The 25,792-nt window shown below is 40.7% G+C and overlaps 1 protein-coding gene across 5 annotated transcripts in view; it reads right to left on the minus strand.

Moving 5' to 3' along the window:
- Window positions 1-989: 989 nt before the first annotated feature.
- TPD52L1 (TPD52 like 1) overlaps window positions 990-25,792 on the minus strand; it is a 204,598-nt gene continuing 179,795 nt past the window's right edge. For 2 of the 5 annotated variants that reach the window (XM_063443181.1, XM_063443184.1), the window contains 3 exons: window positions 20,306-20,344; window positions 12,725-12,785; window positions 990-3,699 (listed from right to left, as the gene is read on the minus strand). In XM_063443181.1, the coding sequence (XP_063299251.1) occupies window positions 3,568-3,699; window positions 12,725-12,785; window positions 20,306-20,344 (232 nt within the window). In that variant the 3' untranslated portion in view covers window positions 990-3,567. Of the gene's footprint in view, window positions 3,700-12,724; window positions 12,786-13,302; window positions 13,677-20,305; window positions 20,345-25,792 lie in introns of those variants that run through there. The other 3 variants (XM_063443182.1, XM_063443185.1, XM_063443183.1) reach the window with 2 other exon arrangements.

A 25,792-nucleotide genomic window follows, 5' to 3' on the forward strand; every position in this document is an offset into this window, starting at 1 on the left:
GCTAGAGCAACCCCAACACAATTCCCCTGTAATGTGTTGTATTTTTTTTTTTTTAAAGGGACACTAAAAGCACCCAGACCACTTCAGCTCATTGAAGTGGTCTGGATGCACTGACCCAGGTCTCTTAACCCTGCAAAGGTAATCATTGCCGTTTTTAAGAAACTGCAATAATTACCTTTCAGGGTTAACTCCACCTCTAGTGGCATTCTACCAGACAGCCACTAGAGGGACTTACAGGCTGTTAGGCGACTTTTGCTATGCATGGGGATGTCCAGCGTCACCCAAAACACCGTAGGAAAGCATTGTATAATGCTTTCTTATGTGGACATCCTAATGCGATTGCAATAGGTCTCCCTCACCAGGAGCTAAGGTGGACTCAAGCCAGCGCAGAGGGACATCAGCGATAGACCCAAGAAAGTGACAATAGGGCTTTTTCACCCCTTCTGCACCGAGTGGGGGGAGCTATAGTTTATAAAAAAAAAAAAAAAAATCCCTTTAAGAATATAAATCACTCATATTTTCCTGAACTGTTTATCTCAATCCACCTGACCAAGTTCTGCACAGCTCACTGAAGTCTTAATTAACTTTTGCTAACAAAGTGTAAGCCTATGGAGTAGTTTATTTCTTGGTTTTGCTGTTTGTATGTATGCAAGTCATGTCCAAATATATCTGCTTCCCTGGGCAAACATCTGATGCCCCCACTCTTTACCCACCCCCTTCTTTAAAAACTCAAGCAATGACAGATTTCAAAAAAAGGACCAGTCAACCTACTAGCATACACAAGCCTGGGTTTTACAGTAACAGTAAGTTTCATGGTCTGCTATATCAGAGTTCCTAGTCAATATTACAAAATACATTATTATAAATAGTAAATTACTCAGTGGGACTGATATTAAGTGAGTATAAACTGAAAATTGAGATGAGAAAAGCTTAAAAACAAAAAGCACATCTGTAAGAACTGATGTCATATACAAATGAAATTACCACTGTTCACAGTGAAGTTGCATTTATTTTTAAGACTGTCTTTCAGAACAATGTTATAATTTTTTAATCACATCTGCAGGTTATGTACAGTTACAACCATTAAGATTGATACATTCATTGAACTTTTATTTTTAGTGCACAGTTCACAATATGCAAACACATTTTGCATGGTAAATTTTACAGCAGTAAAGGTTTCCAAAGCTTTATAAATACTGCACCAGATGTACATAACATACTATCAAAGCCTAATCCAGAGTTTGAAAAACCAGCAGGAGCCATAAAGTCATGGTCTCCAAATAAAATTGTTGCTTGGCTGAGTTTAGACCATTGTCAGGCAGGCTAGTTTTACCCTACTGATGCTAAAGTGAGAACACAACCATTGGTAGTGTAACCCTAATTTGCCTCACCACTGTCTAAATCTAGCTTATGTGCCCTTTTAGTGGGTGAACGATCAAACACTTGGTGAATCCTGTTTCACAGTGATAGGATTTTTTTCCCCCTCAACATGATATAAGTAAACCTTGTGTTTTCTGGATGTGAAATTATTATATATGTTTTCTTAATTTTGCTATCTTAAGTCATATACTTTATCACTTACTTTAGATTTCTTAACTATAAATCCCATAGGTTGGGCCATGGGAGGAAATATGTACTGGCTAGCAGTCAGTCCTACTCACATGGCACATGTTAAATATTGATTTCACAAATGGAGCTGTCACATCATATACCCATGTCATTTCTGTTGGTATGACCTATGGAGCACAAGGAAATATTCACAGATATCTGTGAAAGTTTATGCAGATTCTGCTTCCTTTGACTCCACCATTCCAATGGCAACCTACTCTTGTGGTTAAGTGTCTTAGAGGCAGACTCATCGTACCCTATAATATCTTGGAAATACCTCTACACTCTACAACAGCAGCTCCATCTACCCAAATTCTTCTGACTTTTGTGGAGCATCCCCATAAGCCAGTTCAGGCCTGGAGAACACAAGTCCATACAGCGCTGTGGTTTTTAGATGACCTATAACTCCTCTTATTACAAATAAATCTACTTTGTGCTGAGGTGTCCTTTTATAAACCCAATCTTTTAAATCATTTTTTATGCCAATGTTACTTGGTTCCTATTCTATCTCCTAAAATCATTATAGAGTAAGTCTGACAACCAATAAAAATTAATTTGCACAAAGGAATTATAAAGCTTTTCAGTAGAAAAATACAAGTTTGAAACTAAACTTTGTTCAGCCAACAGTAAAATACGTTCATGCAGATGTTCACTAGATATATACATTGGCTGTTTTTGCCCAGACGTTTAGAAACAAAAATACAAAATACAAACCTGATTTGTGGGGTACAAAAAAAGCACAAAGTATTCACAAACAATTTAGGCCTCCCTGTTAAATGTGAGTTTCTCACTAAGTTAGAAGTAAAATTACAAAGCAATCAAAGGATAAGACCCAGTATGGACTACTTTGTTTTATGGACAAAAACAGGATTTTGGCAAACTAATATGCTAATCTTCACACAGCTGACAGCTTCCACATGGCACATATTGCCACTTCCTGTCAGATAATATGTCACACGAGAAGTTCTTTTAAATATCCTGAAGCTTTGTAAAAGCACATAACTCCTATCTGATGACAATGCCAAGAGCTGCAGAGATACTTGAACCAGAAGATGGTAAAACTGAGGCGTGAACATTTCAAGCAAGTATATGTACCTTCTCATGGGGACCACCATGCGATTGCACACAATATTTTTTTATTTTATTTTTTGAAAATGCAAAGACCCCACAAGTAGCAGTGCTGATTTAACTAAGTTATCCTACTACAGTTATCCTAACATACTCCTCTCCTGATAAATATCTATCGGGTTGGGCAACCTTCAGTATTCGAGATGATGTTCTTACAGCCATAATGCTGGCAAAGTATCGGGAAGAGTTAGTCCACAACATCAGGAGGGCCTCTGATCTATATCATATTGCCAAGTTTTATAAACATTGACTGAAAACGCTGCCTTTTGAAATACGTGAGTAACTTCCCCATCAAATATCTGTGTTATTATTTATCTATGGTTTCAGAGACTGCAATAGAGAAGTGTCTGATGTAGACTTAAAGCTGGACATGTATTAATAATGTATGCCGAGGTAAAAACGTAAAGTGCATATTTAATTTTTCCTCTAGTAAATTAGTTTATTTAAAAAATCCTTGTGATAAATCTAATATCAAGTTTTGTAATTATAGCATTAATCTGTACTTACCAGCAAAAGCCAAAATACATTCCAATTTTAGCAAAGATGGGTTGAAAACTGGTAAAATGACTGCCCAGTTAGTGGCTAAACTTATTACATATATTATTGTGAACATTAATATAACTGATTGGCCAATCATTTTTTAACGACAAAACTAAAATAACCCTCAAGTAACCATTATTAACTTTAGAAAATAAGTGTTTTTGATAATGGTAAAATAATATAGCCTAATCATGAAAGGATAAGATCTTTATGGTAACGTGCATTCTAAAGACATACAGATAGGTGGGTTTTTGAAAGTCTTGCTTGGTCAATCACTTGTATCAATTTTGCTTAGCACTGTAGATCCTCTTCAGCTTCAGGCAGCAAGGTTCCAGCCAATGAACTGTGAGCACTTGCATGAGCAGTGGAACTTAAGACTTCTTCAAAACTTCCTTGGGTTTGATTGGGGGCACCAACTTTGGCCTACAATATCATGACATGGAAGGAACAATGTTTATTTTGTAATTGTGTTTTCAATTACTCATTTATTAATGTATTTGGTTTTTAAATTTATGGAAAGTACTATGTAGGGTATATTAGAAATGTTAAAAATATACATGATATTTGATAAACAATTTGTGCCAGGTCTACCTATGCTTAAATGAGAATTCTCAGCACCAATACTACAGCAGGTCATTGTAGTGAGCTTTTCTTCCTTTAAGAAGCTCATTAAAACTTAACTTTTTGAAAGCATATCATTTCCTGGGTAACTTCTCTTGCCCTTCCATCACTCCACATGTAGCTTTTGCAGCCTCAGTTCATATCACTCTCTCACCTTGCACTTAATGGTTCCTACATTCACCTCTCTCACAAGCTTAACTAGACAAGGTGATCATAGCTCTAGCATCTATTCTACTCTGAAATGTTGTTCTTCCTCTTCATATTCCTTTATACCTATTTCTACTAGATTGTAAGCTTGTTTAAGCAGGGCCCATTTGAGTGTATGGTAATTGACCTTCGGTTTTCTGGCAAGCAGTTTGACAAAAATAGTTTGCCTCCTTGCATCCATCCCCGTAAGCACATATATATGCAGAAATACACTTTTTCCAATGCTCAAGAAAAAATTGTACAAAAGATCTTCCCCGTTACTAAAGGCTACAGAGACCTTATTTTTTGTCAAACCTCTCCAAAATGCTTTGACAGGAAACTGGGGAAGGCCCTCGCATATATACAATGAAATGTAATGGTATGGTGCTTAGTGTTCTTTTCTAATGAAAAAGTAATAACGATGGGAGTGACAGGTAAAAGGAATGCAAAGTAGTATTACTAATATATAATTTGAAGACCATATAATTATTTTTAGGTCAACTTACTTAAAATAAACCAGATTTAAAAGAACAATATAACAGCTATTTTGGGGGGGAAAGTGGAATGCATGCATGCAATGTTATCCTTAAAGGAACACTGTAGACACCCAGACCACTTCATCTCAATGAAGTGGTCTGGTTGATATATCCCTGTAGTTTAAAACATATCTGCTCAGCAGCACTACCAACCAAAAAAAGCAGAGGAAAACTCAGATCAGATGGTCTTATGGTGGGGTGCAATGTGTGTTTGGGTGTGTGTGTGGTGCAGTTTGTGAATGTGTATGTTTGGGGTGGAGGACAGATGGGAACAAAACAATATTTTTTTTTAATTAAACAATTTATAAACTTTATATCCCTCCTTCCTATGCTAAGATAAGAAGGGAAAGAAGAATATAAAGTTAATTTTTGATTTAAAAACTTAAATTAAAAAAAATTGCTTTGCTCCCATCTCCATCCTTTCCTCCACCCCCACACACAATACCTACCTACACATTCACAAACTGCACCACAAACACACACTGCATCTCTCAAACACATATTGCACCCCTCAGACACACACACATTAAACACCTCACACACACATTGAAGCTCTCATTCACGCTGCGCTCCTCAAACACACTCTGCACGCCCTTACACACATGCTGCACCCCTTACACACTAGATCCCGTATATACACTGCATCACTTATACACACACTCTACCACTTACACACACTACATCCCTTATACTCACACTGGGTCCCCTAAACACACTGCCCCAACTACACACACTACATTCCTGACATACACACTCTGAATTCCCATTCCCACACCAGATCCCTTGTACGCAAACACACACTACAGCCTATACACAGATGCATCACCTATACACACATATACGACAGCCCCTATGCACACATGTGCTACATCCCTATACACATTATGCCCCTATATACACACACATGATCACACTCTACAGCCCCATGCCACACATTTTATTCCACAAACTCAACACAACTAAAATGGACCTATTTAAACAGAATACCACAGCACAATCAGCTCACTCTACATACACGCAATCCCACAAGCCGTTTCCAAACACATGCACAATAAAATTTCCTGGGCCTATTGTCCTCTGGGATCACACTTTTGGAGACACAAGAGACCAGTCACAAGCAAAGACAGCTCAGACGTGTCATTGAATTTGTTTGTGCTGCACAGAACAAATACAGGGCCTTTTTCTGATGCAACAGCTCTTCAGCAGTGCTCTGCGCATGGCCTGCTCTGGATTGAACCAGCATGCTCACTCTATAAGCTGCACTGATAGGAGGACTGACTCACAAGACAGAATGCAATTCTAGCCAGCAGCCACACTAAGAGAAGGACAAAATTGCACCAAAGCATTGTTAAAGTCTGAATCTGCCAACTCCTGTAAGATGTTTCCTAGGCAACCCTAGTACAGCTTTCTCACATTTTGTACTACTTTGTGTATCAAATTCAGCTGCACCTCCCTTCACCATATTTCCTCTATATCCACTGTCTGTTTTGATTTGCCATCTGTTACAAGCTCTAAAGCCTTTCGCGATCTGTACCTTAGTTAGACGTTCATGTTTTGCGTGTGCAACTTTAGGCTTTTTAATAAATAATTTTCCCAGCACATGTATTGAGATAGCATTAGTTTTACCAAAGGTAAAGGTGCTCGCTGTGTTGTCCATCTTATCACAACTACCAGGACGGTATTGCCAAGATCACTGCATTAACCCACTATCATTCTCAGTGGATTTTTACCTATGTAGTAAACTCTCAGTCAGAGCGTACCAAGTGTACATGGCACCAAGGGTTGAAATGTGTTTTGCCATATACTTTCATTCATGCACACACAGAGATGTTACTAGAAACCACAGGGACCCAGTGCGCAAATTGCCCTGGGCCGCCCTCCCCGGCCCCAGACCCTCGATATCTCATTCTTTCCCTCCCAGCCCCTTGATGTGTCTCATTCCCAACCTCTCCATGTTCCTAATTTTCCCCATGTGTCTCACCCCCCCCCCCCCCCAGGTTCCTACATGTGTCTCATTCCCCCCCAAGTGTCTAATTTCCTCCCAGCAGCGCCTCCATGTGTATCATTCCCTCAAGCACCTCCATATATTTGTCTCCCCTCTCGCCCCTCCATGTGTCTCATACCCCCACAGCCCCAACATATGTCTCTCTCTCCCCTGCTCCTTCCCCTCTAATTGTCGTGTTTCCTCCCACCTAGCCCCTCCATGTGTCTCACCCCCCCCCAGTCCCTACATGTGTCTCATCCCCGCCCCCAGTTGTTTCATTTCCACCCCGTAGCTCCTCCATGTGTATCATTCCTTCATGCACCTCCATGTCTGTCTCCCATCTCGCCCCTCCATGTGTCTCATTTCCCCCATGTGTCTCATCCCCCCACAGCCCCAAGATATGTCTCTCTCCCCTGCTCCTTTCCCTCCATTTCTCTCTCCGCTCTCCCCCGCAGCCCTCCATTTCTTTATACGCCCTCCCTTCCCCTGCAGCCACTCAATTTTTCTCTCCCCTACAGCCACTTCATTTCTCTCCCCCTTTCCCTCCGCTGCAGCCCCTCCATTTCTCTCCCCCCCACCCTTTCCCTGCAGCCCCTCAATTTCCTCTCCTCCTGCTGCAGCCCCTCAATTTCTCCTCCCCTCTCTCATGCAGCCTCTCAATTCCTCCTCCACCTCTCCTGCATCCTCTCCAAGCCAGAGAGACGTGCTGATTTGTCTCTCCATGTAAAAAAAAAAGTGTTAGTGATAAAATCACACCCCCCGCACCTCTTTCAAATAAAATTGAACCCCTTCCCTGCCCTTTGATCACTGTCTGCATTGATCAAAATACAGATCACGGTATCTCACTGTGATCTGATTTTTTTCTTTTAACCCCTGAGGATGAACTTTTATTTATTTTTTAATCCTCAGGGGTTAAATATTTTTAGTTAGTTACTTAAATATTAGAGTGGGTAGAAGTTAGTGGGGAAATTGGGGGATTTATCATTAGGCTAGTTAAGGGTGAAAAGCTTAAAAAAAAAAAAGATTTTAAAAGTTAAAAAAAACTTAAAAAGTTAAAAATAAATGTTTAAAAAGGGAAAAATGCACATTACCTCTACACTTGATACAGGCTAGCGAAAAAATGATACCATGCTAAGGTTTGAAATATGCCTTTTTAAACACCCTGGGGTGTCTTCTTTAGGAAATGGTATGCCTTTGTGAAGTAATTGGAAAACACAACCTACTAAAAATATTCCAAAGTGGGGCGTGGACCCAGTGTAAAAATTTGTTAAAAATAAGAAAAGGGCATTTAAAGCATTTAAATCAGACAAATTAGAGACATCATATATAAGGAAGCCAATAACGCTTGCAAAAAGGCAATTAAAGTGGCTAAACTAGAATATGAGAAATTGATAGCCAAAGAATGCAAAACGAACCCCACTTTTTTTTCAAGTAAATCAATTCTAAAAAAACAAAAAATGAAAGTGTAGGTACACTGGAAACAGAGTTGGGTTTGTTAGGTAATGAAGACCAAGAAAAAGCAGAAATTTTAAATAACTAACTATTTTTCTTCAGTATATATTAATAAGGATCCTATGGGCACCTTAGTTTTGGGCACCTGTTCTAAAGAAAGATATCATGGCACTAGAAAAAGTGCAGAGACGAGCTACAAAATTGATAAAAGGAATGGAGCATTTTAGTTATGAAGAAAGGTTAAAAAAAAAAAAAAATCTGTTTAGTTTGGAAAAACGGCACCTGGGAGGGGATATGATAACATTATACAAATATTTTCGGGGCCAGTATAAACCTTTATCTGGAAATCTATTCATAAACAGGGCTATACATAGGACACGAGGTCACACATTTAGGCTGGAAGAAAGGAGATTTCATTTAAGGCAAAGAAAAGTTTTTTTTACAGTAAGAGCAATAAGGATATGGAATTCTCTGCCTGAAGAGGTGGTTTTGTCCGAGTCACTACAGATGTTTAACCCCTTAAGGACACGTGACATGTCATGATTCCCTTTTATTCCAGAAGTTTGGTCCTTAAGGGGTTAAACTGCAATTGGATAAATACTTGCAAAAACATAACATACAGGGATATAATTTCTAATTAGTGGGGTAATATCTGCTTGATCCAAGGAGACATCTGACTGCTATTTTGGGGTCAAGAAGGAATTTTTTCCTAGTTTGTTGCAAAATTGGAAGCGCTTCAGACTAGGTTTTTTGCCTTCTTTTGGATCAACAGCAAAAACATATGTAAGGAAGGCTGAACTTGATGGACGCAAGTCTCTTTTCAGCTATGTAACTATGAAACTTAAATGGCTGTGTCTCAAATGTGCCCCTTCAACGTTGTCATATGCCTGGTAAAGGTATATGCGAGGGTATTGCTGTACTCAGATGACATAGCTGAGCAACATGTGATGTATTATACTGCAGTAGCACACATAAGGTTTGCAAAATATATATTACAAACGTATTGTGTGTGTCAAAAAGGCATAAATAAAAGCTTATTGCCACTACACTTGGTACAAGATAGCGGAAAAATGATTTCACGCTAAGGTTCAAAATATGTTTTTTGAAATACCCTCGGGTATGCCTTTTTGTGGTAGTTGGAAAAAGCAGCCTGCTAAAATATTTCAAAATAGAATACGGACCCATCAAAACCATGTATGAAAATTCACACTTAAAAATCTGAAATTGACAGATCTCTTTTACAACACTGTAACTACACAAAATAGTGTCTAGGTAATACATTGGGCATATTCTTTTACTCAGAAGAGGTAACTGAGCATACTTAGGGGGGATTTATGACAGTGGCACTTATCAAATGTACGAAATACCCAGCGAAAATGCAACATGTATGTAAAAAAAAATGTTTTAAACATGTTCTCACCACAACATTTTAAATAAATTGATGAAACAATGGTGGCAAGTTAAGGTATAATATATGCCTAATAAGATACATTGGAGTGTCTGCCTTCTCAAATGCAAGGCCTTTGTGGGGTTAATTGAACAGTCAAATGGCTGTAATGCCACAAAATCATCTATGAAAATTCCAACTATAGAAACTGAAATAGCATGGTCTCCTATATGGCATTGTAGCTTCACAGAATAGTGTCAAAGGCATACAATGGGGGTATCGTTATACTCAGCAGATATAGCTGAACACAATATGGGGTTTTGTACAGGGATAGCACATACCAGCTTTACAAAATACACATTACAAAAACCTTGTTATATGTGTATATGCCAAAATAGAGAAAAAATACAGTTTTACTCCAATATTTAGCAGAGATTGGCAGTGAAATGGCTATGTAAAAAGTATCAAAATAACCTTAGGTAAATAGCCTTTGATATCTACTTTATATAAATATATACTGTGTGTGGCAATTTTGTTTTCTGTGATGGGTATTAAACTTCCAAGACAAAAATACCAACTTCCAAAATTGTTTCTCATTGAAATTTTATTTTAGACCTTGTAGTTTGTGACCTGTAACTTTCAAAATAAACTGAAATCCTACACATATTATGTACTCTGTAAATCAAGACACATAAATGAATTGATTTTGAATTACTTTTCCTAAGCTGGACATATTATGCACATTCTTATTATTGACAAAACTTGGAAACTTGTTTTTTCCCCATTATTATTATTATTTTTTTTTGTAATAAATGAGAATTTATATATATCACATCAAATTAAAGCCCTTTTTGACATCTAAAACAATTGTATATAATATGTATTATACCCACTACCCTGCTTTCTACACCCATGCCTGGAGCCTTTAATGCATGTGTTCTTTCTTTAAGAGGCCCAGTTTGATATCGGACTCATTCCTTCAATACACTGCTGATCAGGGCTGGACTGGGAATACAAAGATGCCCTGGAAAATGACAGATGACAGACACACACACACCCCATGACAGACACACACACCTTGACAGGCACACACATACCATGACAGACACATACCATGACAGACACACACGCACACACACACAAACCATGACAGACACACACCATGACACAGACAGACACACACCATGGCACAGACACATACATGACAGACAGACACACACACACACACACACACCATGACACATACACACACACCATGATAGACAGACACACACACATACACTGACAGACTGACACGTAATATAGCTACCGGTGGGCTACCGGCCAGGGAGTCGTGCAGGGCAGACAGCTGGCTCCTGGCTGTTCTGGCGGCCACAGGGGGAGCTGGCTGTGCTGGCTCTGCTCCCCAGAGGTCTCATTAAGTAGCGCGCGAGGGCGGGGGAGCAGAGCCAGCACAGCTAGCTCTCCCCTGCGGCCGCCAGAACAGCCAGGAGCCAGCTCCCCCCTGCGGCCGCCAGCAGAGACAGCTGTCTGTCTGGCCCCAGGTGCCGACAGCCAACCAGGAAATTTCCCGGTACCCCGGTGGGCCAGTCCGGCCCTGCGTGCTGATCTAGTTATGCTAGCTATACAATTTTAAAATGTTACAATCATTTTACTGTAGCTTCTGTATGTTTCCACAACTGTTTAATGATGTGTTTTCAATGATGAAACTACTATAGTGCTGAATTAGGTGTCCCACAAAACAGGAATTGGTGGGAAATTCTCAATGCCTCTGTTAAGAACAACCAGAAAGCCAGGATAGGCTGAGAGATCTCATCCAATTCTTAGTTCCCAGAAAAGCTGCTGATTTGTAGCACACAATGACAATTCAGAAGGTGTAATTATTTACATGTTTGTTATCTACATAAAGCAAAGGCTCCAATTGAAATTATGTGAACCAAAGTCTAGAGAATTTATTTAAATAAATTGCTTTAAGGATATGAATTGGTGGCTTCCATATTCATTAGTGCTGAGCTAATAATGAATAACACTGGCAAATCAAACAGTATGGGAATGATTAACTTAAGTTTGGAATGGTATACAAGGTTAGAAGTATAGTCAAGAGAAATCTCTCTTGGTTAAATGCAAAGAGTGGGGATGACGCTAAACACAACTTCTGGCCCGGCTGATCATGTGGCATTACAGAGCTAGTATATTCATGCCATCTTTTAAACGAAGACTTGCTTTGATATATAATTGTGTCCCTCCTATGTCAATTCTGCTATGGATTCAATAGATTTGTTTTTTGAGTTATTTGGTAAAATTGTAATTAACTTGTGTGACATCACTTCCAAATAGAAGTGAAGGGCCACATCTGTACGTTATTGCTATCTTATTATTTTTACTACAGGGTGGGCCAAAATTCAGCATAGGGATTGAGGAGTTACTAACTTTTTTTTATTTTTTTTTATAAATTAACCAATTTTAATGATGTTACATGCAATACATGCTTAATATATGGAGATTCGTTTGACTAGGCACAGAAGATGAATTAGTTCATGTTTGAGGATCTAGCACTCAAATTTCTTGACGGATATTTTCTGTGAGCTTTTCAAGTGTATGCGGTTTGTTCATGTACACACGCTCATTCAGATATCCGCACAGGAAGTAATCAGGAACTGAACGTGGCAACCAATTAATCTGGGAATTTCTTGAAACGATCCACTCACCAAACAGTTGTTTTAGGAGGATTTATCTGTATATGTCAAAATAATGGACCTGCTATTTTGAAAATAAAATGCCACTGTTTTTACTCATTGTTCCTTTGTGAAAGTACCCATGATGCATCTCTCAAAAATTGGTTATAATATCTACTTGCAACAAAAAAAAATCAAACTATTAACAAATTATTTTCCTATCAAACTCTACTGTCAATTATTACCTTTAGGGGTTACCAGCAAAAAAATATTACTACGGCCAACCAAAAGCAGTGTTTTATGAAAACACTGGTGTTTGGTTGGAGTAAACCTTCAATATTAAGATTTTTAAGGGGCACTAAGAGTAAGGAAATAGGTTTGTTATCTCCGACAATGGCGACGCCCAGACCTTACCTCATGTCCAAGGGTTGACCATTTCCAATTATCCTTACTAATTAACAACTGTAACTATTTTTTCCACCATCTTGAATGAAGATTATCATTAGATTTACTAGATTCCTTCTTCTTGATGAATCAGTGTAAACTAAGGACACCATCTACTCTTCCTTCATGCATTCTTTTCAAGACACTTGAACGATGGACTTACTCTTAATGAGGTAACTGTGTTCTCAACTCGTTCTTCAAAGGACTTGAAGGTAGGAGAATTCCTGTGTGAGAAAACAAGGAGGAAAAAAAGTAAAAAGACCAACATTTTACATATATGTGTGAACTATCGTAACACTTTAAAAAAAAAAAAAAAATGTCCTTTTAAATTCATGAGACACACTCACTTATTATCCAAACATTTTTATTGGAAATTATGCAAGCAGGGAGACACTTTTGCGCAACGCCGTATACTGAAGCTTCCAAAGGAAGAGAGGCTAAACTCCTTTGGGGCAAAGCGTAAAAACCTTTAGGTTTGACCCCAATTTTTTTTTTTTTTTTGTCTTAAAGATGGCTAAATCTGTTCAATAGGGAAAGGATAGGAACAAAAAGACAAAGATTTGCTACAAAACAAAGCTAATAATGCCTTCATAGGAAAGCTAATGGCACTGAGTTTTTGAACATCGCAGTATTTTTTTTACTACATGTCCAGTGAATATACGGTAATACATTATTACCCATTTTGAAGGTGGTATAAAAGCCAAAATAGTAAATGAAAAAAAAAAATCGCTGCTGGGAATGTAATGCAGTGATAGTGCTTTAGAAGGGTAAGGATATTTTCAAGAAATTTTTTTGTTGCTTCAAAAGATTGATGGAAAATAATAGAAGCCGCCCACGGGTAACTGTGCTCTGCAGAGCTTTTCTTTTACAGCTAAATATAAACTCACTATTCTTATTTTCATGTTACCAGAGAAAATTAAACTCACAGATCACAATTATGTTGTCTAACACAGCGGAGGTGAATGCTGTTATTAGCATATAGTTTTGTCTTGGTTATCACGCTATTTGTTTTAAAAAGTGTTTTGCTAATAAGATTTTTTTCTTCTTATCTGGCTCCCTCGTATTCAGAAGTGTTTACGTTGTGTGTCATCCATTCCTTGACCAGTGGAAGATATCTATTTAGGTAAGGGAACAGATATGTAATAATTTTCTTAAATAAACACAGGTATCAAATAATTTTACTAGCATTTAGGCAAATTTGTTCCAGCTGATATATTATTTGCCAGCAAAATATTCTAGTTTCCTTTATCAACTCTGGTATTTGTTCCCAAACTTTTTGATCATGACAACACATCAAAATTACAGTTAATGGAACTCCAATAAATGCAACTCCATTCCCCTAGTGTTTATTATTGTTGTACTTTCTCTTCACCACTTCCTGTGCCCCATCATGCTTTATACATTCAGGCCCAGTTTCATATTCCATTAAATTGTTTTCCTCCACTTAAACCTATGTGGTCTACTGGTTGGGTGTCATTAATACAATCCTTCTAGCTGGTCTTTGATGAACCAAAACATATGTATATGATCATAAAACAAGTTACTCAATAAGAATGAAAAAGGAAAGTCCAGCGCTCCACAATTGATGTAAAATGAGGGAGTTCTCACACGTTTGGGTGTTTTTTACACCAGTCGTGGAGCTTGGCTTTCCTTTTTCATTGATAATGTACTGCATGGCGAAACCATTGTCTTTTTCGTCCCAGTTAAAGGACCACAATAACGCAAGAAATAAAAATCTGTATTCCTAATGCTCTGGTATCTCTACTAAACGACTGGAGAGGAGGAGATTACAATAAAAAAAATAGTCATGGAAGAAATTACATTTATTTTTAATTTTTTTTTTTTTTTTTTTTTTTTGTCAATCTTTGTTTTATTATGGCATATGCGTTATGGGGTACAGAACAGAAAGGGGAGGTACATGGGGATAACACATGTGAATGGTAACAAGATGGTTCACATTACACTCCCAAGAAAGCCTGCCATATTTTTCTTTTTTTTAAACATGAATAATCACAGCGTTTCAAGTTAGGTTAAGCGTCACAAAATAAAACATCATTAGTTAAGGTAAAAGAGTGAAGTTTAGCAGGTATCGTTTTAACATACGTTAATGCTGGCAAGCTGGTTTGTGTTTCACATTTAGGAAAAACTGCGATCGTTACTCATTAAAACATTTCGATTAATTATAAGCGATTTATAGGCGTTTCAAGCATCACAGTGTTCCTAAGCTATGCATGTAATTACAGGCTTCAAACAAGCATTCCCAGTACATATACAAGGTTACGGATAGTTACAAGCTGGAGACCAAGTGTATGGGGGATAATCCCCTTTAAATGCTAGGGTCAGACTAGTGGGCAAGATATGTCTATATTAGGTTACAGCAGGCTCTCAATTCTAGCAAGCAATTAGGCCCAGGTTTATCCTGCTTAACATGAGATTATTTAACACGGTTCCCAGTAGGCAAGGCAGTCAGTCAGCGACCTATTGTCATTAACTGGACATGAATTCAAAGCAAATCAGACTGTAAATATAAAATTAAAATATAACGTGAAGAGCAGCTGCTCAGATCGTTAGGTGGGAGAGTCCAGCACAGTGCCAGTCCATCAAGGTAGCTGAACCGATTCCGTCGGGAGGCAAGGTAGCTGTGTCGTTGGGAATGGTAGCGCTGGCCTATTCTGTCTGAGTCCTTGGAAGCATTCAGCCGATGCCGGTCAGGATCAAGGCTGGTGTCGGACGGATGGATGGTCGGTTGTTCGGCAGTGTAGTGAGATAGACGTCGGTCCGTGAGGTAAACGTGCAGAGGGGTTGAGTGCGGTGAGAAGCTTCTCCCCAGCTCCAGGCTTTACATTGGGCCCCCACCTCGTGTCCACAGACTCGGGTACCTCTCTGGGCCGGGTCTTTCCCTTTATGGGCGTTGTGGAGGGATCTGGTGGTTCTCCGCCGCCGGCGGCGGGCGACCCTCCTGCGGTGTGGTCGGTGGTTTGGAGAGAATCTCCTGTTGGGCCTCTGCCTGGAAGGGCACTCCGCCATTGAAGGAGTGGCGGCCATGTCCGGGATCTGCCCTCTCCGGCTCGCAGTCTCCCGCTTCCCCACTACTGCAGGTTGGTTGGGGGTTTGTTGTAAACGCCGCTGCTCCAGTTTTTCCCAAAAACTATTCAGCAGGGCATCCAGGCGTTCATGGAGGGGCCGAGTTTCTGCAGGCTCTGTGTTAAGGATTGCGGTCGCCATTGTGCGGTTTACAGCCTGTTGGTGCGGAGCCTGTTGTTGAGTGCCGTCGGTTTTTGCATCGCTTGTGGGCTGATCTTTATTTTTAATTTTAATACAATGATCCCCAAGGCCGAAATCAAGATTTTGAATTGTGCCGCTTCATAAATTTAACCCCCCTAATCTCAAGAATGACATTAAAATGTTATATACCTCCCACAGACTTATTAGCCCTTCACTGCATTTACTCTGAAAAACCCATATGTTCCTATCACCACCTCCTTTTAAACATTCATTTTTAGCAATACACCATATATCTTGAGCACCATTATTTCCAGTTTTTACCACCTGTTATGTGTCATCATCAATAGTTTTTTATGTACCCACATTGGCAATATGTTTTAAATAAGGTATATAACTTTATTTCCTTTATTTTAGAAGTAATGATTTATTATATATATTCCAAAAATTGGACTTCTTTCATCCTATGAATGCAAGTTTTTATTACATTTAAATTATGTGTCATCACCAATAGTTTTTTATATATTTGTTTTTATTTATTTACCTTGGTAATATGTCTTAAATAAGGAATATAATTTTACCTTAGAAGTATTTATAATATATATTTCAAGAAATTAAATTTCTTTGTTAAAACTTATCCTAAGAATGCAATATACTAACAAGGGGAACACAAATATTTAGCATTGCGTTCCATGGAAAATCTTCCCCCTCTTTAATAAACACGGACACTTTCAAATCAGCACATATACATCATCTCCTGATGCCAGAATTACGCTCATGTGATATTTGGAACGCACAATGCATTTCAAGGGAGAAACACGCCGGAAATGATGAACCCAAAACGACGAACTGGAAGAAAAGGGAAGGCGGCGGATTTAAAGCGAAGGGAACTTAGATGAGCATCACAACCAACTGAGGAAGCCTCATAATAGGGGCGAAACGCGTTTTGGATTATTTTGGACGTTTTAGGACTATTTTGTCCATATACCAATTGAGGTTTTGTACCTATTTTATTTGTTCATCGGATTTTATATCACTGTGACGGACCGCCTGGCACCCCGACCGGCTACCTCCATAAGTTGCAGCTTCCTAGTACTTGTAGGCTCCATAAGCACTTTACTGAAACACCATAACCACCGTAAGCCCCACGAACCGCCGCAGCTTGGTTGGGGTCTCGCCGTCCTTCACCCACCCTGGACCCAAGGCCAGGATCCAGCTTCCAGTGGGCAGACCTCTCCTACTCCCAGAGAGCGTCGCAGGAACAGCTCTTACAAGAGCAAATCCCCAGTATAGATACAGCCATTTCCCCCACACATGAGATGAGACTCTATGTTAAGGGTAAGCAGGAACAGAATTTTAATGGAGGCACACTGGCCTTTTATGCAAGTTTCCCAACAAGATTGACACCCAGGTGGACCTTGTTGGGCACAGAGACACAAAGTGAATAAACCAATAAAAACAGAGTAATACAGTGAGACACTCACATACACAAACAATAGAATCCCTCCTCTGTGCTTGGGAGATAATTGAATCAGGAACTGTACTAATCTAACCCAATTATCTCCAAGCACAGAAAAACATACAATTGTATGACACCCCAAAAAGTACCTTAATAACACATAAAGCCCCATACATCCCCTGATAGCCCCTATCTGGGTGAAAAACATATCCAAAAATCACCCAGATAGGTTCAGGGGTTTAGGAATTTCCTGGATATATTTCCAGACCACCAAGACACCAAGTTGGCAAGAAATCTTTACAGATATATTTATTCCATCACAGTGAGGTTTAGTTCATACTTAGTTTGTGCAACAACTGTGGCATAGCTACTGTAGCGAAATGGACCGTGCTACAGTACCCTAATGCCACTGCATGCTGTACATATTCCCTTTTTCCCGTTGTCCTTATGTTTGGGGCTTGATGTCTCTGTGTGAGACATATCTCCCTATTTACTACCACTGTTTATATCTTTTGTGGACTTAGACAGTAACTCTTCGAACTCTCGAAGCTATTTGAAACAGCAGTCGAACGCCTGGCGGTGGCCATCTTGTTTTGTTGAACGCATCCAGCGGTGTTTGGTCGTCGAGTGAATGGAACTCAAATCGGACACTCGCCGGCGCGAACACCGCTGAACTCTTGTTGAATGCTTATTGAAATAAATCAATAGTAGATATAGGACTCCGTGGAAATGGAAGTACAAGTTGCAGATTAATTACAGGACCACTATAGTGCCAGGAAAACATACTCGTTTTCCTGGCACTATAGTGCCCTGAGGGTGCCCCCACCCTCAGGGACCCCCTCCCGCCGGGCTAAATGGAGAGGAAGGGGTTAAACTTACCTCTTTCTCCAGCGCCGGGCGGGGAACTCTCCTCCTCCTCTCCGCCTCTTCGGCTGAATGCGCATGCGCGGCAAGAGTCACGCGCGCATTCAGCCAGTCTCATAGGAAAGCATTTAAAATGCTTTCCTATGGACGCTGGCGTCTTCACACTGTGATTTTCACAGTGAGAAGCACGCAAGCGCCTCTAGCGGCTGTCAATGAGACAGCCACTAACGGCTGGATTAACCCAAATATAAACATAGCAGTTTCTCTGAAACTGCTATGTTTATAGAAAAAAGGGTTAGCCCTAGCTGGACCTGGCACCCAGACCACTTCCTTAAGCTGAAGTGGTCTGGGTGCCTATAGTGGTCCTTTAATAAAAATGTACTCAATTCCTCTTTAACCCCTTAAGGACCAAACTTCTGGAATAAAAGGGAATCATGACATGTCACGTGTCCTTAAGGGGTTAAATGTGGATGTATAAATTAGTCAGATCATTACCTCCTATAGTATAAGGTAGGTAGAGTCCAAAGGCTGCTGAAATGTTAATCTAGTATAGGTTCTGTGACAAATAGAGTACAGAACCAATACACAATATATTGTTAAAATGAAATTCCTTAAATCCCACAGAGAATTTAAATCCTTATGATTAAGTCTATTATATAGTGCAGCAGACCGAGTACTATTTTGGAAAATGTATTAGTACATATAAACTGTCGACAAAACACATAAATATATAAAAGACTAGTGGATAAAGTGTTTTGTCGACAGTTTATATGTACTAATAAATTTTCCAAAATAGTACTCTGTCTGCTGCACTATATAATAGATTTAAACCCTCTGTGGGATTTAAGGAATTTCATTTTAACAATATATTGTGTATTGGTTCTGTACTCCATTTGTCATAGAACCTATACTAGATTAACATTTCAGCAGCCTTTGGACTCTACCTACCTTATACTATAGGAGGTAATGATCTGACTAGCTGATACATCCACATTTAAAGAGGAATTGAGTACATTTTTATTAATTAATCTGCAACTTGTATTTCCATTTGTGTCCTGTATCTACTATTGATTTATTTCAATAAGCATCCAACACTTTTTATATCTTTAACCCCTGGTGGTGGTTATCTTTTACAAGCGATACAGTGGTTATGGTAGTCACATCCAATCTCGAAACCTAACTCTAGAAGGATATTCTACCATCTATTGGTGTTTATCCATCGTGTAGTTGCATATTTATTTACTTCACCGCTAAACTCTTACCTTCCATGGATGTTCGGCTATTCGAACGGGAGTCGAACGGCGTTCGTGGGAATAAGCTCCCGAACCAGAGACATAGACTAAGTGCCATACGAACTTTCTATGTTCGCTATTTTGGATGTTACTTTGAATCCCTGAAGTAGACCGATCGCATAGCCTGATTCTCTGGAACTGTTTTGGGAATGGGACCATACGTGCGGTCGGTCAAAATGTGACTTCAATAACATTTCTGAACCCCTGAACTGATCTGGGTGATCTTTGGATATGTTGGTCACCTAGATCAGGGCTATCAGGGGATGTATTTGTGGGGATAGTGTGTGTTTTTGGGGTACTTTTGGCGTTTGGTAATTTTTTGGTAGTTTTTTCCTGCCTGGAGATATTTGAGTAAATACAGTATCTGACTCAATTATCTCACAGGCAGAGGGGAGGGATTGTACACTATGTGTGGGAGTGTCATACATTGGAATACTGTCTGATTGGTCTATGAATATTGTCATTCAGTCCCCCACAAGGTCCATGTGGGCATACCCCTTGCATGGGGATTCTCATAAAAGGCCAGCTGTGGCTCAATTAAAATCAGTTATACCCCCAAAGCAGAGTGTCGTTCAGTTGCTGGGGAGGTGTTGGGAGATTCTTGGATTACTTTGCTGTATTTGGCTGCTTCTTTGGAATATTCTACTTGTTCCTGATAGCATCTTGGAGTAACCAGCGGGGTCCCTGCTAGGACTAGGGCTCCACTACAGCTACATATTACATATCATATTATTATTAAACATATATTTGGGGTAAAATGGACAAAGCAGAAATTTCATCTTAAATACCCACTGGAAATATCTATTGGCTATTAGCTTAAAAACACAAGCAAAACTACAAAACAAGAATAATTGTGCATGCGGGGTCCTATAGCAACAAGAACAACAAAGAAAACGGCTATAATTACCTCATGGCTGGCATACTTATAGAGTGACGAATAGAATAGCTGCCGAGTGAAGCAATGCGTAAAAGGAGAGAAAATGTACCTTTATGTAAATGGAACTCAAAATATTAGTAGAACATAATTAAGCATTGCAATGGAAGCATCAGCAAAAACACAAATTAGGTCATGTAACATAATTATATCACAACTGCTGCCTCACCACATAATATTAAATAGAACTATAGTCTAATATTATTCTAGTTTGTTTAGTGCAAAACTATTAAGAAAAGGGAAGGTGTTTGGTGAGACAACGAAATGGTTTGGCCTCAAAATGGTCTCCACTGGCTTTACTGATATGTGAGTTATATGTAACAGTGGAGGTATGGCAAATAATTATAAAATACAGATGCCATATATTTTTTATTTAGCATACCATATCAAGCATTCAGCAATACTGCTAATCTTGTGAATATGATTTGCTCAGCCAACCATCAGCATGTACATGAAAATGTTCAACACCAACATATCTTGTGACATTTATTTATTTACTGAATCAGCAACAGACAAAGCAAGATTGCTTCTGGTTACTATTATACCTGGCAATAGTAGAGTCCCACTGTTTTCAATGTAAGCAAGGGTAATTACCAGATTTTACTATTAACATGACGTAAAGTCATGATTTTATTAATGACACGGAGGTGAGTTTTATGCATTCTCTTTCTTTATTATACTCCCAGCAGCAAGAAAAGGGAAGTATGAGAGAATCATAGAAAAAGAGAAACCATAACAATAGCCTGGTAACAGTAGCACCAATCAGCATACAGTATAATTCATATCGGTATAGTGCTCCTTGACTCCTCCTCTTTCTGCGTAGATCCTGAAGACCATTAGTGCAAAATTCAAGGTATTCCAACCATAAATACGAATCCACGAACCAAAACCATAACTGGAACTGCAATATAGAACCGTTTCAACCGCCAACTCTCCAGTTGTATTCAAGCTAAAAGAAAGGAGAAATATGGTAATATCGAAATCTCGTGACTGCTATTCCGCAATTAACAACTCGTCAACCATGTTAATCAATCGATGTAACTATATCAAGTTCGTCAACCATGTTGCTAGATCGAAATACGTATCATATAAGTCATATTCATTGAATACTTACTCACCTGTGCCATGAATGATCTTGTACCTACCGTATTGTCATCCTAAAGGCTCCATGTCTGGGTTGTAACTTAATCACCACTCTGGGTAGGGTGGGTGGGAATAATACTCGCCTCCGTGTCATTAATAAAATCATGACTTTACGTCATGTTAATAGTAAAATCTGGTAATTTTATTAAAGACACGGAGGCTCTTATTATGCTGTTTTAAAGCTGAGCAATCACTGAACTGGAAATGTGTTGCACTGGGCGAAAATAGAAATTACGAAATGTAGACTCATTCGACCAGTCGGCTGCCCGTAGTATATCCTCCAATTTACAACCTATCATGGAAGCTTTAGAGGCCATAGCTCCGCGAATGGAGTGTGAGGAACAAATTGAGGCGTCTATGCCTGCCATTGACAGAAACCATTTGATCCAACGAGCTAAAGTAGGAGTAGATACTGGTAGGTGAGGTATTTTGAATGAGATGAACAGTGGATGGGTTTGTTCTGGACGGAGTGATGCCGTACGATGCTCGTATTCCTTCAGACATAGCACAGGGCACAAATTTGGGTTGTCCGGAAATGACAGGTAGAAAACTTCCTTAGTCGAGTATTTCGTTCTACGTGAAATATTAAAGGATACTCCGTTTGGGACAAAAACGCGTGCATGCCAGTCTAGCGCCCTGACATCAGCGACCCGTTTACATGAAAGTAAACAAAACAGCATCAACAGTTTGGCCGACAATTGCTTCAGCGAAAGTTCCTGGTTCATTGGCCAAGATTCGATCAAATGCAAAATCACATTGACATCCCAAAAGGAAGAATATCGAGTTTGAGGAGGTTGAGTAAGACGGATGCCTTTGAGTAAACGACAGATCAGGGCATGTTTACCTATTGGGGTGCCATCCAACCCCATATGTCTCGCTGATATAGCTGATCTGTACAGATTTATAGTACGAAAGGCTTTTCCTTCCTCAAAGAGTAGAGTCAGAAATTGTAGGATTGCTTTTGTAGGAGCTGATAAGGGATCCATTGACTGTCCCACGCACCAATCAGACCACTTTCTCCAAGCCGATCCGTAGGCACGTCTGGTACCTGGTGCCCATGACTCTGCCAAGAGACTGAGTGTCGTCTGCGAAACCTCCTCGAGATTCCATGATCTCCTGAAATGAGCCATGCCATCATTTGCAGTAGGCCTTGGTTGGCCAGGTCGTGACTCATTCCCTCTCGGTTGGTCAAGAGGTAGGGAATGTCCGGCAACAGCTGTGGGAAATCTATCGACATTTCCAATAATTGAGGAAACCAAGGTTGTGACCTCCATAACGGGGTTACCAGCGCCAGCGTCCCCTTGGAATATCGAAGAACCGCCAGGGTCCGAGAAATGAGGTTGAACGGGGGGAAAGAGTAGGTCCAGTCCTGTAGGAATGCATCTGTTGCCAGAGCATCTGGATCCGGTCTCCAACTGAAGAACCGAGGAAGCTGGGTGTTCAGACGAGATGCGAAGAGGTCTATATTGAAAGGTCTCCAGAGTCGAGAGAGGCGCTGGAAAATCATTGGGTGGCGATGCCAATCCCCTGCGTCCCGAAGGTATCGGAAGTTCCAGTCTGCCATTGTATTGTCCTGCCCCCGAATGTATTCTGCTATTACTGAAATGCTGTGTTTCAGGCAATAGTGCCAAAAATCTCAAGCCATCAATGCGAGAACCTTTGATTTCGTCCCCCCTAGATGGTTGATATAACGTACCGCTGAGATGTTGTCCATCTTGATTAAGATCGAGCATGAAATGCCTGTGGGGGTCATACTGCGAATGGCAAAGGACGCTGCTAATAGCTCTAGGCAGTTGATGTGTAACAGAGACTATTTGTTTGACCATCTGCCACCGGTGGAAACTGACCCGCAATGCGCGCCCCAGCTGTGTAAGCTGGCGTCTGACTCTATGACCAGGTCCGGCGTCGATCCAAATATCGCCCATCCGTTCCATGCCTCCATGTGGGCTAACCACCAGTCCAGCTCTTCCCTGGAGTCTTCGTCCAGTACGACACAGGTTTCGTATGAGTGACCGGAGCGTAGGTATGAGGTTTTGAGTCTTTGTAGGGCACGATAGTGTAGCGGTCCCGGGAAGATCGCCTGTATGGACGATGCCAACAGCCCTATGATCCTTGCAAGTTGTCGGAGGGAAATGGTCGTACGATGCATAAGCTGTCTGATCTCCTTCTTGATTGAAATCATTTTGTCTTTGGGTAGACACAATCTATGTTGGACAGAGTCCACTTGGAAACCCAGAAATTCCATGCGTCTGGAGGGTTGTAGAATTGATTTTTCCCAATTCACCAAGAATCCTAAGTTTTGGATAAGGTGGATCGTCCAGGATAGGTGAATGCGTAGTTGGGATTGAGATTGGGACAGAAGAAGGATGTCATCTAGATAAATTATTAATCTGACCCCTCGTGTGCGCAGGAAGGCAATCATTGGTTTTAGCACTTTTGTGAAGCACCATGGAGGATAGGCCAAATGGCAGACATACAAACCTCCATTTCGTTCCCTGTCACTGAAACTGCAGTAGGTTCTGGTGCGCTTCTGTGATCGGGATTGTCAGGTAAGTGTCCCGTAAATCTATTTTGACCATCCAATCTGATGGTATGAGGAGGTCCCGAAGGCAATGAATACCCTCCATTTGAAATGGTGGTATTGGACAAACGCATTTAGAGGTCGGAGATGTATTACTGGGCGTACCCCGCCCCCTTCTTGGGGACCAGAAACAAGTTGCTCACGAATCCTTCTGTGTCCCATGGGATTTGTTGGATAGCGTTTTTTGACGCTAACTCTGCGATCTCTGTTGAGATCATCATCTGGTGTTGGTTGGCCATATTTAGTTCTCGAGGGAACTGTGTCTGAACCGGGTGGGAGGTTAACTCCAATAGATACCCTTGTATCGTATTTAATACCCAAACATCTGCGGTTAAAATGTTCCAAGCATGATGAAACAATGCCAGTCTGCCCCCCACTTTTACGTGGGAAAAACAGAGATATTCGGTACTCACCATAAGGTCGTCTGCTTGAAATAGACCCCCGTGGTCCACGGGAATTCCAGGGCCATCCCCGAGATGGGAAGAATGGGGTATAGTGTCGCTCTGGTACTGGTCTCTGGTTATTAAAGGAGCCTCTGCCGGCTCTAGTTAAGCCTCGAAATCCACGGCCGGGTAGACGGCTCCTTCCTCTGCCGGCCCATCCAAAAACCTGTGGTGCAAATACTCTCTTAAGAGATGTCTGAGCTTTATCAATTGCTGTAAATGTCTTTACGTACAGCCCAAGATCCTTAATAAAGGATTCACCAAACAGTAAGCCTTTAGCAGCTGTGCCCGGCTCGTTGGTCACCATGCTGGCCAGTTTGGGCTCTATTTTTAGTAGAATCGCCTTGCGGCGTTCGGTAGCCATAGCAGTATTGGCGTTACCTACCATGCAGACTAATCTCTGCAACCAGCCTACCGCTACTTCGAAATCAAATTTGCTTTCGCCCGATTGGGCGGACTCCACTAGCTCATATAGTTTAGATATGGGTCCCAAAGTATCAAGGAATTTGTCTTGGCAATTCCGGAGGGAAAAATCTAATCCCTTCCTTGGTTTCCAACCAGACTTGTTCAAGAATTGGACCAACTGAGGGTCCACGTCAGGTGTCTTTTCCACCGAGTCTAGAAGGATGGGTCGTGGGCATTCAGCCCGTAACTTATTGCGACCTTCCTTAGATAAAGGCTTTCGCACCCGAAGTGCGAGATACTTAGCGATGTGAGTAGGCGGCTCCCATGCCGCCGAGCGAGGATGACGGAGGTCATCTGGGTCAAATAACTGGTTACCCAGTGGGTCCCGCAAATGGTCGCCCTCGCCCAAGTCAGTAGGCTCAGCGCCCTGAGCCGTACTCTTTTGGGTAGCAACGCCTGTTTGAATGTCAGACCCGGAATCTGAAAATTCCGCGCTGTAGTGGTCCATATAGGAGTCCTCATACTCCTCCTCCACACTCCAGTCCGAAGCGGACGAATCCCCATGGGCACGTGCCCGTTTCCAAGCTCTGGTTGATTTTGCCCGGCCAGGGGCTCTAGTGCGCGGTGGTATCGTGCCATCTTTTACAGCCTGAGGCGTGTCATTCTATGCAGGCTGAACCTGCAGTTCTGGAGGGGAGGTCACATGTCTGCTCTTTGCCAATGCCTTGCGTCCCGGTTGTGCCATGTTAGTGGATCCCGGGTTGCGGGTGTTCTGCATGCCACTAGTCTGTGTCTGTATCAATGCCTCTGTTATAGACTGAGTGATAGAGGACGACATGACCCCCATCGCAGAGGTTAAAGCTCTGTTAATGGATTGTGCCATGGTAG

The sequence above is a fragment of the Pelobates fuscus genome, chromosome 2 (genome assembly GCF_036172605.1).
Source record: "Pelobates fuscus isolate aPelFus1 chromosome 2, aPelFus1.pri, whole genome shotgun sequence".
In the NCBI taxonomy this organism is placed as follows: Eukaryota; Metazoa; Chordata; class Amphibia; order Anura; family Pelobatidae; genus Pelobates; species Pelobates fuscus.